The sequence below is a fragment of the Emydura macquarii genome, unplaced genomic scaffold (assembly GCF_026122565.2).
Source record: "Emydura macquarii macquarii isolate MOO-44397 ecotype Brisbane River unplaced genomic scaffold, CSIRO-AGI_Emac_v2 contig_2768, whole genome shotgun sequence".
In the NCBI taxonomy this organism is placed as follows: domain Eukaryota; kingdom Metazoa; phylum Chordata; order Testudines; family Chelidae; genus Emydura; species Emydura macquarii.
Window position 1 is genome coordinate 41,069,444 of NW_027132905.1, and position 16,393 is coordinate 41,085,836.

A 16,393-nucleotide genomic window follows, 5' to 3' on the forward strand; every position below is an offset into this window, starting at 1 on the left:
TGCACCATGTACGGCATCTGGGCATGCAATAATCCAGTAATGCAATAAAAATATCTTCAGCTAATTTGCAAAATACACATCCCACAGGGTTAAAATCAGTTTCCCAATTAAAATGTTGTTGTATCAATGACTCCCTCTAGATACAGAACACTTCCACTCTGCCCCTGAGATACTCCATCAAACTAGAGTCACTCTCGCAAACAAGGGACAAAGAACGGCAGAGACTTCCCTTCTTCATCACCTCTCCCCCAGGAAAGACAGATTTTGTTGGTAAATAGTTTTTCATCTCACTAATAAAGTACATAATAAGAGCCAAATTTTGCCCTCTGTTAGATCCATACAACTCTATTGAAGCCATATAGCAGTGGGGATCACTAGACTGTAACTAAGGACAGTATTTGCCTCACTAACAGCAAATGTGTTCACTGTTAGTTCCTGGTTGGTACAAGTATATATAGGCTAGAAGAACTTTCCCAAGTCAGAAGGCTCTAGTGCTGGGATCTGGTTAAACCCACTCAGCATATTACCTATCAAGAAGCAAGATCAATCTATGTATAATTAATACTAGAATGAAAGAACCGTTTAATAGGGCTTCTCTGATTCCTCCAGAGAAATTGGTATTTTGAAAAACCTCACAAGTGGTTCCAGCTGGGCTTTCTAATACCCAGATTTCCAACTTTGCTGCATAAACATGCACCAGAGATTTTACTCACTGGGACAAAAAGGAAGTAAGACTGAAATATAAAGAGAGGTAGAACAGAGCTCTCTTTTTCTCATCCTCATACTTCTGTTGTTTTGTTCTTCCAGGTTCACAGAACTACAGTGGTTTAAGTGTGTTCAGTGTATTTCCAGTAGAGGGTGTAACTGAGCCTGGGAAGAGTCAGGAATTCACTGTTACCTTCAGTCCTGACCATGAAAGTTTATATTATTCTGACTGCCTCAAGGTTGTGCTCTTTGGCAAGGTAAGGCAACCTTAGGGTAGCTGAATTGTTAAATCCAAGACTGCCATGCGATTCACACTGAATTTATTGGCATAGGCATTGGGACTCTATCAGGAGTTTCAATCAGATTAATTTTACACAACAGTGAAAATAATTGGATTCCCTTATTAATTCACAGTGACAGTGACTTTGAATCAGATCCCTCTTCTCCCCATATAAACCCACTTCGCAGCTGGGCAAATTGTGGGGAGCCAGCACATACCGTTGTGCATCACTGAGCACAACTCCACATAGGTTCCCAGTGCACAGAGGATCTGATGAAGGGACTGCAACAATGGATCTATTCCTGCAGAACCCGTGCCCCAACTGCCTTTCCTAAACAGAGGCTGCTCTGGCTACTGTGAAGCTGCTCTGCTGTCACTCTGCATGGGGAATGAGTGGTCCATCTGTGGCTCAGACACTGGAGCATAGACAACAGCCAGAATCAGGGTGCACAGATGGACAACATCACAGGTGATATTACACACGCCCAGGAAAGGCAAGCCAACAGTTAGCAAGGTATGCCACCTAGTGGCTACCAGAAGTACTGCAGGTAAAGAGAAAGCAAACATTTCAGATGTTTGCATTCCCAGAGTTTCAAAAAAGTCAGAAAACTCAGCCAAAACCAGATGAGCTGTGCATGGTTTCCACACCCAAAACCAGGAAATCACTGCTGAGTGCCTAAACCGTGGCCCAGGTTCACAAATCTCAGACAGGTCATGTTTGATACCAGGTAAGTGTGGCCTGTCTTGGGGGGTCTAGGATGAACGGTTTGCCCCATTCTCACAGAGACACTCTGATGCAGAATGAAACGCTGAGTAACATACATGTCCTCCACCCAGTCAACAGCTGATTACAGCATGAGGACAACAAGGGTCTCTTGCATCATGGGTTATAATTGCATACATAAAGGAGAGGCTGCTTAGTTGCCAGTGTGCCTCCTAACCATTGAAGCAGATTATACAATCATTTCTAGATAGCTGGTGCAGTTGTGTTGAGATTGTTAGTACATCAAGGCCTGGGCTGTAACCTACATCTGCAACATTTTTGTCCTAAATAGGAAATAGCTCAGGTGATCTGGCTGAAGGGTGCTGCAAGAAACCATATGATGTTTGTGGAAGGAGGGGATCCTTTGGATGTGCCAGTAGAGTCCTTGGCTATAACATCACCCCTGTCTGAAGAAGCAGCAAAAGGAGGTAACAACCTGCCTGATGTATTTTTGTTCTAATGTAGGCGAGTGCTATCAACATAGATTTGTCCGTCTCCATTTGTATTAAAACAAGAAAACAGGAGGTAGCACCTCCGGCATGTGGGTGCCAGAGTCAAATGCAAAAGAAGGGCAGAAGGTTATGGTCGGGGTTTAACTCTCAATATAAAAATGGTAGAAAAACTTGTTATCAGGAGAAGAATTTGCTCTAAAACTCATACAGTAGAATCTCTCATCCACATGAATGGCAAGCTTTATCTGATGTGGATTACGCAGTTTTTCAGTTTAGTACGTGAAAAGGATAAACTAACAATACTGCACAGAAATGTATTTTATCTGCATTTCTGGAAATGGCAAGTGAAGGTTTACTTTAAATGCTTCTAAAATTCTTGCATATGCACATTCAGCATTACTCTAATTACATGAGTCCCAAATTCAGAGACAAAGACCTATTATAAGTAGCAAATAAATACAGAAACTAAACTAAAAATACAGAAACTAAACTAATACAGGTTGAATGTAAGATAGGGGTTTAAATTCAGAGGTGATATGTAAACTACACCCAGTTAATAAGATACAAAGGAATAAAAGTGAGTGTAATTTACATGTCAAGAGGCCAGCTAAGATTAAAAGAGAGCCAAATTCTATGCAGACCTCATTTAGTTTTTATTTGGGGAAAAAAAAAATTCAGTAGGAGTAAGTGCTTCAGGATTTGGCCCATCACGCTCTAGTGATGAAGACTACATTTGTTTATATAAAATCGCTATTACTGTATGATGTATTGTCAATTGTGTAAATTGCTCTTGTCATAATAAACTATTAAAGTACAAAAAAAAAAAAAAAAAAAAAGGCCAGAACAGAAGGATAAACAGAAAAAGCAAGTTACATGTAAAATGATGCAAATTAACCAGACCTCGCCCTTCTTTAAACTCACTTTTCCTTCCAGCCCATTGATGTGTAAGTCAAAGTGTGGTAGGATCGATTCATACACTCTTGTTGGTGGACTTTCCTACTATTCCCATCTTTGCTGGAGCCTTGTGGTGTAATTTACACCACCTTAGACCCACTGATTAATAAGTTGCTTATGCCTGACTCAGGACCAAAAATGCAGTGGCTGTTCCCAAGTTAACTTGATCCATGTCCGTTTAGAGCTGGAAGAGCCAGCAAAGTCCATCCTCCTGAATCTGGAGTACATCCAGGCAGAGATCTCTGGGACTCCGGCAATGAGGGAGCTGAAAATAGGAGCTATACGGACAGTTCAATTTGCATCAAAGAAGGTAAACAAAATGAAAAATGCACGTTTATGTGCAACTCAGCTCAGAAATGGTGTCAGTGCTCTCAAATGGCTTCCAACTGCTCCCACTGAGAATCCAGAGACCCCAAGTTAAATGAGTTTTAGAATCTCCATTAAGTCTTATGCCATGTTATAACTCTCACTGAGCTGCAGCTATTGGGGGTGTAAAGCATGAAGGATAATTTCTCCAAGAATCAGGAAGCATAGACAATACTGGAGAGATTTATTCACGATACCGGGAAGTCTGATAAATCAGCTTCAACTTCATGATGTTACAGTGGTCAATTATATACCCTTTCTTATTGATTTCATAGTACGTTTTAAATTCTTTATCTATTCACTTACAAATACAGACATCGTCCCATCCGGAGAGAACAACAGTGATAATGGTCGTTACATACATGCAGAGACACTTTTAATCATTTTACTTACATCAAGGATGCTAGGATTACACTCAGTGGTGGGATAGGGTGGAGAAAGAAGGGAGGGGATCCTTACAGATAGGTGGCAGACAGGAATTTCTAAAAGCAAATGTGCTGTTCTCATTGGAATTAGAATCACTAAGAGGACATCTGGCTACCTGAGTCATCGGATGTTTGCACTAGCCATTTACATGAGTTTTAATGTACAACTTGTTAGCTGAAAACAGTTTCAAGCCTTAGAGGGGTTTGTTTGTTTGATGATGAAACAGACTATGGTCCCAGAAATGTGACTTTCAGGAGAATGAGTTAGTTTATTTTCATGAAAAATCCCTAGACACTCTCATTTTAACCAATGTTGTTTCATGACAACCAAGCACATTAAATTCACTGCTTGTTTTCATGTCCCAAGAGCAAAAGCACAAGAGGTTCAGCAGATAGGAGGCACAGTTGGTTAGAGTGATGTAACCTGTAAGCAAAGATCTTTCATATCCAGAAGCTGAGCTGGCTGTAACTAACAGTGTGTGTTCTACTTCACTAACTGTGCTTGTCGTTGCTGCAGAATGTAGAGTTCAGTTTGGATAGTCTACCACTCCTGCAGCAGAAGGGATTTACCATCGAGCCCGTAAAAGGAACAGTTGATCGTGGTCAAATAAAATGCATCAGTGTTTCTTGGATGCCACCTGCTGACTTTGATGTACGTTCCCATTTCCAGAGCATATTATTTGTTGAAATTATTACAGACTAAGGGAATAGAGCATATGCTCACTTGCTTTCAGGATCAACTCAGAAGCAAATCTTTGAGTCATCATCAGTGCAGCTTACTTTGGACAGAAGTTCTAGCAATAGAACCACTGAATTTAGTGGCTGATGTGTATGAAAATAGGACAGAAGGTGTAGTTTAGACGTTAGAGAATAGAAGCCAGGACCTGGCTGTGTAACCTTGGGAGCCTCAGTTCATCCATCTCTGGGATGAAAATGAAAGGCATAATCACGCATACCTTATATGAGGCATTAAGATCTGTGCACTCATATAGCATCTTTCAGCCAAAAGTTTATTAATATTAAATTACAGTCACTGCTTTGGTCAGATTGTTTAGTGGGGGGGGTCATTTAATAAGTCCCCTCACACTAGATTTCAACACAGGAAAGGTTTTCTGCTGCCTTGATCATATGAAAGTACAGACAAATTTAAATGCATGATGCTGCAATACCCAGTCTGTGTTAGCCTTAGATTCCCATTTCTTTCATGGAATCATTGGACCTCAAGTGGTCATCTTGTCCATCCCCCCCATACTAAGGCAGAACCAAGGATAACTAGGTGCTAGGCCGTGCCTGACAGGTGTTTGTCCAACTTGTTCTTAAAATCCTCCAATGATGGGGGCTCCACAGCCTCTGTAGATAACCTGTTCTACTGCCTAATTATCCTTAGAATTAGAACTTTTTTCGTAATATCCAACCTAAATCTCCATTAGTGCAAACAAAGTCAGTTACTTCTTGCAGTGCTCACTATTTGAGTTAGTTTTGTGACCCACCATAAGTACGAGGGTTTGCCTTAGTTACTTCTACCTCCTGTAATACAGGGTCTTGGTATATGTTCCAGACACTGTCCCTACAGGCTGAGATTCCACCCCCCCCCATGCCTCACATGTTTCTTATTCCTTCTCTCAGCCTCCCTCTCTCCACAGAGATTGCTGTGTGTGATGACTGGCATCTTCCAAAATTAGAAGGCTGTGGTCATTCTGTGCAGAAGGCACTAGAGGTCATGGGATGAGCCACTGAGATTGACTCAGGGTTTCCTGGTGACCAGAGCTGACTGTTACACAACTCATGGATAAAGGATCTCCATTTCCTTCCCAGACCCACAATGCAGCACACTATGCCACAGCCACAACTAGCTCATTGTCATGGCTGTAACCTGATAATGCTGTGCATCACATTAGGGAAGGAACACCCAGTTATTCCCTGTTTCATTAGGTGACACCAGGGTTAGCACAGTTATTAAAAAAGAGATTCTCTATAGCCATAACTGGAACATCTGGTGACTTCAAGATACTAAAAGCATAATTTACAAAACTTGACCAGGCTTTTGGCTCTAGGTGCCAGAGGAAGAGGACAGCTCATACTTATATATTCTTTGTTTGTAGCCGGATCACCCTTTGACAGTGGCAGCTGTGCTGACCTTAAAAGGAGACATTAAAGAATCTTACAAAGTCCTCTTCACAGCCAGAGTTGTGTCCACATGAACTCCCACTGCATGAAGAATCCAAGTTAAACCTTATGAAGAATCACTGAGGATTTCTCACGCTGTACCCAACTCATGATTAGATCTCAGTCGGAATGTAAGAGCTGGTAGAAGAAACCAGAGATCCTTTTATCTTGTACGTGCAAAAATGTGATCTCCGCAAAAACAGTTCTGCTTTTTACTAAAGATATTTCCCACAAAACTCTGTGAACTCTAAGAATGAAGGCTTTCCAGCTGAAGTTTTGCAAAGAACTGCTTTGTAGAGTGTAGAATGAGACTTGGTGAACACAGAAAAGATGACTGATAGTACATTATCCTAATTATGGGCCAAATCCGGAGAGATACTATGCATCTACAACTGCACTAAACTCCAGGGTCAGCTCAGACCCAGATTTTTAGAGGTATTTGGGTGTTGCAGCAGAAGGCGTTGCAGTGCCTAACTAAGTTACTAGCCCAAACTCATTTTCAAAAGGAATTTAGGCACTTAGGAGCTAATTCCCATCCATTGTTGTTGCAATTTTGCCTCCTAGTAGCTAAATCCCTTTTGAAAATGAGACTTAGGCATTGCAACACTGAGTGTACCTTTACAAATCTGGGCCTCAGTCCCCCTCAGCATCAGGGTCTTTTCTCCTCTGAGCCTCTGTAAGTTTGTAAACATATTTTTCCAGCTGATCATATTTTTTTGGTAACAGTTTTAATAAATATACAAAACAAGCAATAAACTCACAAGCCTTTTTCTTGTCTAAGACTAGAATTGAACCTTCCATAGAAATCTTTCCCTCTCTCCCAACCCAGTGGAAGTAATTTCCCATGGTACAGTTTAAACTTCTTGCTGTTCTATACATTCAGAAAGAGAGAGATCACTGCCCCATGCTACTGACTTCTTTGCTTGGACTCCCATCCTAGAGCCGCTCTTTCAAGTAAATCAATATTTATACATTCTTTTTGCTTAGGATTTTGATTTACAAAGTGTTGATTTCTTCTTGTTACCAAAGAGCTAGGCTGATCTGCATGTAGAAGGTTTAATGGGGCTTATGGGGCAGCAGTAGCCACTGCAGAGAAAGTCAAGGTTGACAGAGAACCAAAGAGAGCAGCAGGAAGCTAGGAGGCACAGAATCTCTCTTCACAGGTGAACCACCCAGACAGCAGGGTGGGGTAGTATCCACTGCCCATTCTCCCGGGCTTTTTGTCAGTTGCCCAAGTTTATTTCACATTAACCATTTTGCTGCTGGTTCTCCACAGTACCTGCTGTACTACAGACCATCCATTAACTTTCCAGTGGACTCAGAGGGACAGGAAGTGCTATACCTAGTATGTTCAGCAGCACAGATGAGCATAAATGAGATATACCCAGAACAGATAAAGGAAGAGGAGCCATGACTAAAAGTCTAACTACAGTCTTGGCCCTTTAAGATCTTCCCATTCTGCAGTGAGGGAGTCTTATTTTCCTTTCTTAGTCAAGAACTCAGTGTTACGAAATGGAACTCAACCTGCAGCCCAGGAGGTTTCTGAAAGGACGAGCACCATCCCTGTCTGTAATAAACACCATCAATGTATTTAGATGGATCACCTCCTTCTCCCCCATGGCCTATCCTTGTCCACTAATCTCTAGTGAGCATCAGATGGAGTGTGTGAATAGCCCAGATTACGCAAGACATAAACCATGGCATAAACGTTTAGGCTGTGGTTTGCTAGTTATAGAACTTCAGAAGGTGGAGGTAGGCACCTGACAATATCTTCAGGCCTCATTTAGAAAGGAGGTGCAAGGATATTGTTTATTATTATGTTCAGAAACTAGAGGTTAAGTAGGGCCTCATATTTACACGTGATAATCATAAAACATGCATGTGTTGCATCTAAACAATATTCTGCTGTGCTGTTTTGGAGGACAACAGGGCCATATTGGCTACATGACTTGGATTCTACCATTTAGCAGTCATGTAGTGCTGATATTGTCCATTATTCATTCATGTTGTTAAGATAGAAAAACAAGAGTTAGAAAAAACGGCGTCCCATCATGGCTTGCTTGTTTCCCGATTTGGGATTTCTTTACAAGTTGGTGCAAATCACAGCTGGCGCAGAGAGATTCAATAATAAGAATATTTTCTAAAGAGGTTAATGAACACTTCAGGTAACTTGTGGGGTGGGCAGGATCCTGAAGTCTTTAAAAAAAAAAAAAAAAAAGTAATTTCTAATCTTTAAAATAATAGTAGGGAACAGTTCATGTTTGGAGAACCCCCACTGCATCTAGCTTGTGATAAGAACATCAAAACAATTAGCTCTTATCTACAGCATATTTCTCAGGGGCCAGTGCCAGATAGACGCATGAACTCCCACAGGATCTAAGGACCGTCACAAATCTCACCACTTTCCACGCTAAATGACAGGTGCATTTCTTTGACCTGTCTACTCTAACATACAGGAATTATGTATATATTTTTAAAAATCCCAACAAAACACTCCATTGCATACACTTTTCCCCCGTGGGGAGAGGATGAGAGAGCAAGCACATGACAGATGTTAGTCAGGTTGCTTAACATACTAATGGAAGATGCTCAGATACTATGATAATGAGCATGGTATAAGCCTGTATAGGATAGAATTTTGATCCTGATCTTTTGCTGGTGTAGTTTCATTGACTTTAGTGGAACGGGGGTGATTTATACCAGCTGAGAATCTGACCCAGTATTTCTAAGTATATTTGGACACATCTCTCAACTATTTTGTGTACAGAGAGAGATAAAAGTCTCTACCCAGCTTCAGTCTTACCTCTGATTCACACCACCTCCCAATCCAAATTCCCACAGTGTTTATGCTTTGATTTTGGTAGATGATTATTTGCCTAATCTTGGATTTAATCCCCAAAATAATTTTGCCAACACGACAGAGGATCAGGGGGTGAGCAAAACGAGAAGTGGCATTTAAAAAAAACATTTAAAAGCATTTAAAATTAGCCTGTATTTTAATTCTATCAAGAGACTCTCTCTGAAGCTTAAACTGGATTTGCAGAGTTTTCACAGAGATGAACCTACCATTTCAAGATTTCAAGACCTACTGCACAGTAAAGACACTGATAGTGTTGTGGAAACACAACGAGAGAGAACACAGCAGATCTTAAAAACCCAAAACACAAATGTTCCCTGTACACTCCAAACATACACAGACCTGTTGACACATGAACATATTGACTGACTAGAATGCAGACTGTTAACATGAGAGAACGAGCCTCTCTCTTTCCAAGCTAATGGTCCAGTCATGTCAGTGGCTGCATGCCCTCCACTCCAGTCAGTGAGAACTGAGCACACACAGGGAACAGGCCAGAAGTGAGGGACACAATATCTCCTTATAAAGTATATTTGATTTCACGATTCTGCTGCAGAGTTCCCCATAAAAGGAAAAATGTTCCATGTTATTTGTATTTGCAGTGCCTAGAGGCTCTGACTGGGGATCAAGGCACCACTTTGCTAGTTGCTGTACACACATGGAATAAAGAGACAGTCGCTGCCCCAAAGAATTTAAAAGCTACGCCACAGGATTTGCATTTAAGTAAGGCTATGTCTACACTACAAAGATAAGTCGACCTATGTTAGGTCATTTACAGCCACCACATCAGTTACTGCGGTGGCTGATGCCCACACTGGCCTTCCTGGGTCAGTGGTGCACGTCCTCACCAGGAGCACTTTCACCGATGTAAGAGGGGCAGTGTGGGGAGCTGGAAGTGGGGGGGAAGCCACCTGGAGCTTCTTGCCCCCTGCTGGGAGCAGGGTTCAGCCACCCAAGCTTCTCTCCCCAGCTCCCAGCTGAGAGCGGGGTCCAGATGCCCAGCTCTGCAGGGGAGCGGGGGGCAGCTGGGCTATAGCTGCCCAGCTTTCTTGTTGATTTCACGACTCCAGTGGACTATCACTATCAGTCAGTGAGCTCACTCAACCAGCAAAACATTCCAATCTCTCTACTGATGCAAGGAGATTATATAGGCAGAGCACTTCAGAGTGATAATGGCTCACCACAGGACATGCAATAGTACAGTGCTATAAAAAATTAATTACACACAGCACTCTGCACAGCTGATTTACCATCTATTTATGCAAATGGCAAATAACTCTTATGTTACAATCTATATAGGTTACACACAAGGACATAGTGTCATGCAAATCACATGCATTACAGTGCATCTTGATTACATCAACGAGGGCCTGATTCTGACCTCACTTATGCTGGCGTAACTCTGGAGTAACCCCTTGACATCAAGTTACATCAGCATAAGTGAAGTCAGAATCAGGCCCTATTGTATGGCTTTGACATGGCAGGGGTGAAGGAGGATACTGAGAGTACCTTCAAGGGAGAATGAATGATCGAGTGTAGAGAAATGGTTAGTGCATCAGACAGGAGGGTCTGACCCAGCTAGAGACCTCACCAGCAGCTGAGGTTCCATAGCACCTTGCACAACTGGGCACTAATAAAGCAGTCCTCCCAGTGTTTATATTGCAGGCCGTTGGGGAGATGCAGAGTTAAATGGCTTAAAGAGCAATAGCTTAAGCCTCCAGCTGTGCAGGAACTGGAATTTCCATTTCACAGGAAATTCCATGATTCCAGATCAAAAATCTGGTTTTGTTCCAAATCAGAACAAAACCAAAAAATTTCAAACTTTCACACAAAATTAATTTTTTTTAAAAAGAAAATTCATTTCAGGTTAATCCATATGTTCCATTTTGATGAAACGGAAACACTTGGTTCACATCTTGACCTTATGTTTATAATATAATTTATTATATAGGAAATAAAATTTTGAAATGAAAACTAATTTTGAAATGTAAAAATTAAATCTTAAATTTCAATTTTTTCTTCCAAAGCAAAATTTCATTGAAATAAAATGTTCCCACAGGAGCACGTTGGATTTCAGTGACACAGCATTTCCCCAACAGAAAACAGTTCCACTGGAAAATTTTCAATCAGCTCTACAACTACCCTTCTGTTCAGATCAATGTTTCTCCTGTGAGAGGCAATGAAATCCTGCTTTCTGCCTGAGCCCCAAATATTAAAACTGGGAAAGTCAATTTAACGTCCAGTACATCTTCTAGATGGATGGACTACATGAGAGATGCATCTTCTCCAGCTCTGTGGACTATGAAGGCAGCACAAAAAACTAGCTGAGCTGGTCCTTATTTGCCTCAAGGAACAATGGAAACACTGCCTGTGGCTTGAGTAGAACTGGCGTGTCGCTGTGATGTGTGCAAGAAGAGCCATAAATCCAGGATTTGTTATAATTGCTAGGTTTTGTGGTCTGTCCACCCCAAAGGTGTTTTAGTGTCTAGAGTTTTACAACGATCAATTAGGGACAAAGCCTGGCCCTTGGGCTTTTTATTCCCTAAGCAAAAAGGAACAAACGGTGACCCCTCACAATTACTTGAACAATCAAGTACTCACTAAAATACTTCTTGCCCTGTCAACCATCTGTCCTGGCTGTAATGTAGAGCTAGTATTAGCCAATACTGAGACTGGCTTATGGCCATATCGTTTATAAATTATTGCATTTCCTGAAGAGCAAGAAATGACGGTACTAAGCAGAAATGGTAAATGCCTTTTACGTTTCTGATTATCAATCATATAAAACAAGAACTCCAGGCATCCACAAGTCAAACTTCCAGCCTCCCAGATGCTAGTACTGCTGTGAAATAGCTTTGTGATGGATTCTGGTTACTGACATGCAAACAAGCGCATCAGGACAGATGGATAACAATGTGCCTGTTTCAACTTCTTAAAACTCAGCAGAAGTTGGGGAAGCAAACTTAAGATCCACCCATTTCCTAGGAGCATATATGATCCCTGTGCAAGGAAACAAATGCAAGATTCAAGGATTCTCTCCTGCCGCACAGCTATTGTCAGCAGCACAGGCTGCTAACATGGGGCTCACAAAATATGCTCTCCTTTAGCCTGTGACATCCCCATGGGCCAGAGACGTGCATGTGACTGCAAACAAGGGAAGATCTGGGGAAATACACTAGCCAGTATTAAAATGCTCTCTGAGCACAACCAAAGAAAGAGGCAGCACCCACCCAGCTGATGAACAGACAGTGTATTGGAATGAGGGGTGCTGCTGCACCCCCTGGCTTGAAGTAGTAACAGCAACCATCAAATACATGATTTCCATCATCTGCACCCCCGTATAAAACTTGTTCTAGCCTCCCTGTGAACAGACTTCTGTTCAAGTACATGTACCACGAAATGGCTGGCTCCTGAAAGATACTATACTATCACTACAACTCAGTGTATTTGGCTTGTGTTGTTTGAAATGGGGATTTGGCTGGAGGCAGGGCAGATGAACTAATGGTATCTTCCCCAGGAAAGAGGACATGACATTTAATGGTCTGATCTAACGCTAGTTGACATCAATGGAAAAAAACCTCTATTGATGTCAGTAGGCACTAGATTAGCTCCTTAATGCAAAATGGTATATTGTCACTTAGGGTTTTCAACTCTGTTCAGCACCTGGGTCTTGCCTCTTCTCTGGTTGTGCTCAGAGAGTGCTTTAATGCAGATGCTATATTTCCACATGCCTCAAGCATTTGAGGCTGACCAGTTTCAAAAGAGTACACTGAAGGAGACTGACCCTGGGTCTGATTCAATAGGACACTTGCTATGTTCTTATTCCGAAGGCAAATATTTCCTCTTCAGAAGAATTTTTATGAGCCTTAGGGATAAGCTCTCTCTAGCAGAAGGGATTGATTAGGTAAAGGTGACTCCATCAGAGGTAAGGAATCTGCCCCAACCTTCCTTTCAGTAGAATTTTAGAATTCTGCAGTAGAATTTTAACCAGTGTCCTCCATCCAGCATGTCACAGGCTACAATATTTTGTAAAATTAAATCTCAGAACTAACATTAGCTCATCAAACTATAGCAAACACAAAGAATCAGACAAGCAATAAGAGGTGAGTTGTGAGCCAGAGATTTGGACATTGTGAGATGGGTCTTTCCCCAAGCATACAAATAGTTAATTCAGCAGGCCATAAAATATGCAGGAGTAAGATGAGTGGAAAGAAGTGTTGGTTAGAGACACGCTGCCAGATTCTCTGCTGGGTTACATCAGTGAAACTTTACTGAAGCCAATGGACTGGCACCCATTTACACCACCACAGAATTTGGCCCTCTGAGTGACTAGCTCTTCCCATCTGAAATGGACTGAGAAAGAAATAGTCATGGGCAAAGGTCGAAGGTATTTACTGAGAGGACTGATAAGAGAATTGGGGCTGAAACACTTGTTGGAACAGACAAGTGATCAAAGATACTGTAGAGCAGAGGCAGGGGCCTTATCTGGACTTGCAGCAAAATGGGATGTAAAACTGCATTTCCTGGTTTCTTACCACTTGCTAGCAGAAATGATCAATTCATGAGCAGAACATAGATGAGGGAAGTATTATTAAAAGATGGGCAGCTATCCAAGCTATTTAAGATTTTTTAGGTGATGTATTCAAGCCCATGATTGCCTTATAAGAATTAACCCTATCAGTTAGCAGCAGTGCCACATTACAGTGTAGTGATGCGCTAATGTGTTTGTTCTGATGATGTAGGGCCAGATCTTCAGTATTGCAAGCAGAGCTCCATTAAGGAAATAGGGCATACATTTTTGACAGAGAGGGTAATTAATCACTGGAACAATTTACCAAGGGTCACGTGCATTCACCATCACTGATAGTTTTTAAATCAAAATTGGATGTTTTTCTAAAAGATCTGCTCTAGGAATTATTTTGAGGAAGTGCTACAGTCTGTGTTACACAGGAGGTCAGACTAGATGATCACAATGGTCCTTTCTGGCTTTTAATCTATGAATGATCAACTGATTTACACCAACGGAGAGTGTAGCCCATAAATGCTTGTAGTACGATATCCCAGTACAGAGGCAGTTTCTCTGAAACCATACAAAATGGAAATTATCCCCCTCCCATCATGCTCCTGCAGTTTCAACTAAGCACTGTTAAAATTACAGTGCCCCCCTAGCCCCAACTCCAAATCCCAAAGCATTTATTTTACAATCAGTTTATTTTTCTAATTTGCTTCCAGATGCTAGCATTCTCCCTTCTAATATCAAAATAGGGTGAGATAAAACAATAAAGAGGAACAGCTGCTGCTCACCTTCAATAAAGCAAAGGGTCTGGCTGTTAACATGTCTTGGCTTAACATAGTTAACATAACTTCGCTGCTGATTTAGAACACAGAGGTGGAAACAAGAAGAGGTTTGCAAATATCAACTGCTCAGAATGCAGGAAGCAGTGGCAAAGGAACAAAGAAAAATGTTAAACTAGCCTCCATCTGGCCCCAGCAGCCTATATAACAATGATGAACCAGAGTTACAAGAATTTAATGTGGATTGCGTTCATCTATGTCTATACTCTTAACAACAGACCAAATGACTGAGGATTTAGCATACCAAAATGGCAAGGAGCCGTTTGCAGGGAGGGGGCTGGCTGTTCTAAGAAGAGGGTACTGACTCTCTAGAGAGAGAGAGAGAGAGAGAGAGAGAGAGAGAGCGATATTAAATGTTTTCACCCACACAACAGAAGCAGTTTGGATTGAGGTAAAGGACAACATAGATGCATATTTATACAATTTTTTTTTATAATCCTTGCAGCCGTTAAAGAGTAGATTAAAAATGATGCATTAAAAGAAAAGCAGCCACAAATGTGATCGCATGCTTACTTACTAAATGAGGTGTTTGCAAAAAGCAAGGGTGGGCACAAGCTGCTAGAAAGAAGACAAGCTGATTTCCTAGGCAATAAACTCCTGTATTATTTGAGGAGAGGTTCTTTTGGATTTAATCCTTGGAAGTGAGAAGTGATGGCTGATAAGAAAAAAGGGTACTCTGACCTCTTATAACCATATAAAATATTAAATACACACACAAGGCTACATACCAGAAGGCAACGCACCCAATTTAGGAATCTTCCTTCTGGAAGAACCCAAAATACCTTGAACTTTGACTCCAATTGGGAAAGTATCCAGTCCACTAAGGGAAATGATTGCAAGAATATTTAGGAAGGCTGCAAATATGTGAAAAGGTGGTGGAGGCCACATGCTTGGAATAGGCTGAGACACAGAATAAGTAAGAGCAATAAACAGAAAGAACATGGCATGTTCAAGGACTGGGAGCGCCAAAAGCAGATAAACAGCGGCATTCTAAGGTAATTACAGGAGCAAAGGGAAATACTGAATATTGAATTGCAGGAATCATAATACTACAAACTCACAATTGAAACAAAGTAAAAGATGAAATGCACTCCAGAGATGAGCCAGAGAGAAGGAAATATAAAATCAGCAAAGGGAGGTAGGACAAAATATTAGACTTACTACAGAGGCTGGAGAGTAGAGAAGAAAAAAAAGTCACTTTCTAGCATGGGAGAGCAGAAAGAAAGGAAGAAAATGGGCATTTCAGAGAGATCTTTCATTAATATTTATTGTTGGTTGGGAAATGGGTCTTTCCCCCCTGTGGAAAATTTTCATCAAAACATTTTTCTTTGTTCAACTTTTTGTCAAAAAACAAACAAACAAACCCAAAAACCCAAAACCAAAAAATGTTGGCAACTGCAACATTTTTTACCAAAACCTGAAAAAATTTTAGTTGAATTTTTTTAGTTTTCCAACACCACCACAATTTCTGAGAAAAGCAGACACTTTCCATTCAAGTTTTCATTTAATTGAAAAGCCAAATTTTCTGTATTTAAAAAATGGTTAAGAGGGAAAATTTTCAACCGACTTCATTATTGATGTAAAAAAGAAAAATAATTTCCCCGAATTGAGTATAACCAATTTTACTGTCAAGTGCAAAGTATACAGAGTGTAAGTCAATATTTGAACCAAAAAAAAAAAAACACTTGTCAAGTTTTCTGACAGAGCAGTTTTCCTTCAGAAAATGCTGTTTTGACAAAATTGAAACGTCTAACAGAAACATATCGATTTAATTGAAAATTGAGGTAGAAGTAATTTTGACTATTTTATATAAAAGTCTAAATGAAGTGCTTTGATCTTATAAAAATGAAGTGCTTCAATAAGGTCATTTTGATATTTCCAAAATGAAATTTCCAAATTTCAGGAAATTTTAACTTTTTTTCCCAGTTCAGGATGAACAAAAACATTGGAATTTTCCATAGAACAGAAATTATGGGTTTCAACCAGCTCTGTTCTTTTCCATTTGTTGTGATAAAGTTTTTAACTGGGGGGGTGGGTTTGGGAGGGGGGAAAACCTTCATTCTAGTCTCA

The 16,393-nt window shown here is 40.8% G+C and overlaps 1 protein-coding gene and 1 long non-coding RNA gene across 5 annotated transcripts in view; one reads left to right on the forward strand and one right to left on the reverse strand.

The window, feature by feature from the left end:
• Nucleotides 1-6,911, forward strand: part of CFAP74 (cilia and flagella associated protein 74) — a 92,737-nt gene extending 85,826 nt beyond the window's left edge. For 3 of the 4 annotated variants that reach the window (XM_067567181.1, XM_067567180.1, XM_067567182.1), the window contains 6 exons: nucleotides 141-270; nucleotides 808-962; nucleotides 2,041-2,176; nucleotides 3,337-3,464; nucleotides 4,463-4,597; nucleotides 6,048-6,911. In XM_067567181.1, coding sequence (XP_067423282.1) covers nucleotides 141-270; nucleotides 808-962; nucleotides 2,041-2,176; nucleotides 3,337-3,464; nucleotides 4,463-4,597; nucleotides 6,048-6,146 — 783 coding nt within the window. In that variant the 3' untranslated portion in view covers nucleotides 6,147-6,911. Of the gene's footprint in view, nucleotides 1-140; nucleotides 271-807; nucleotides 963-2,040; nucleotides 2,177-3,336; nucleotides 3,465-4,462; nucleotides 4,598-6,047 lie in introns of those variants that run through there. The other variant, XM_067567183.1, reaches the window with a different exon arrangement.
• The window catches only part of LOC137165767 (uncharacterized), a 104,224-nt gene that overhangs the window by 55,044 nt on the left and 32,787 nt on the right, over nucleotides 1-16,393 (reverse strand). The gene's annotated exons all lie outside the window — the stretch shown is intronic.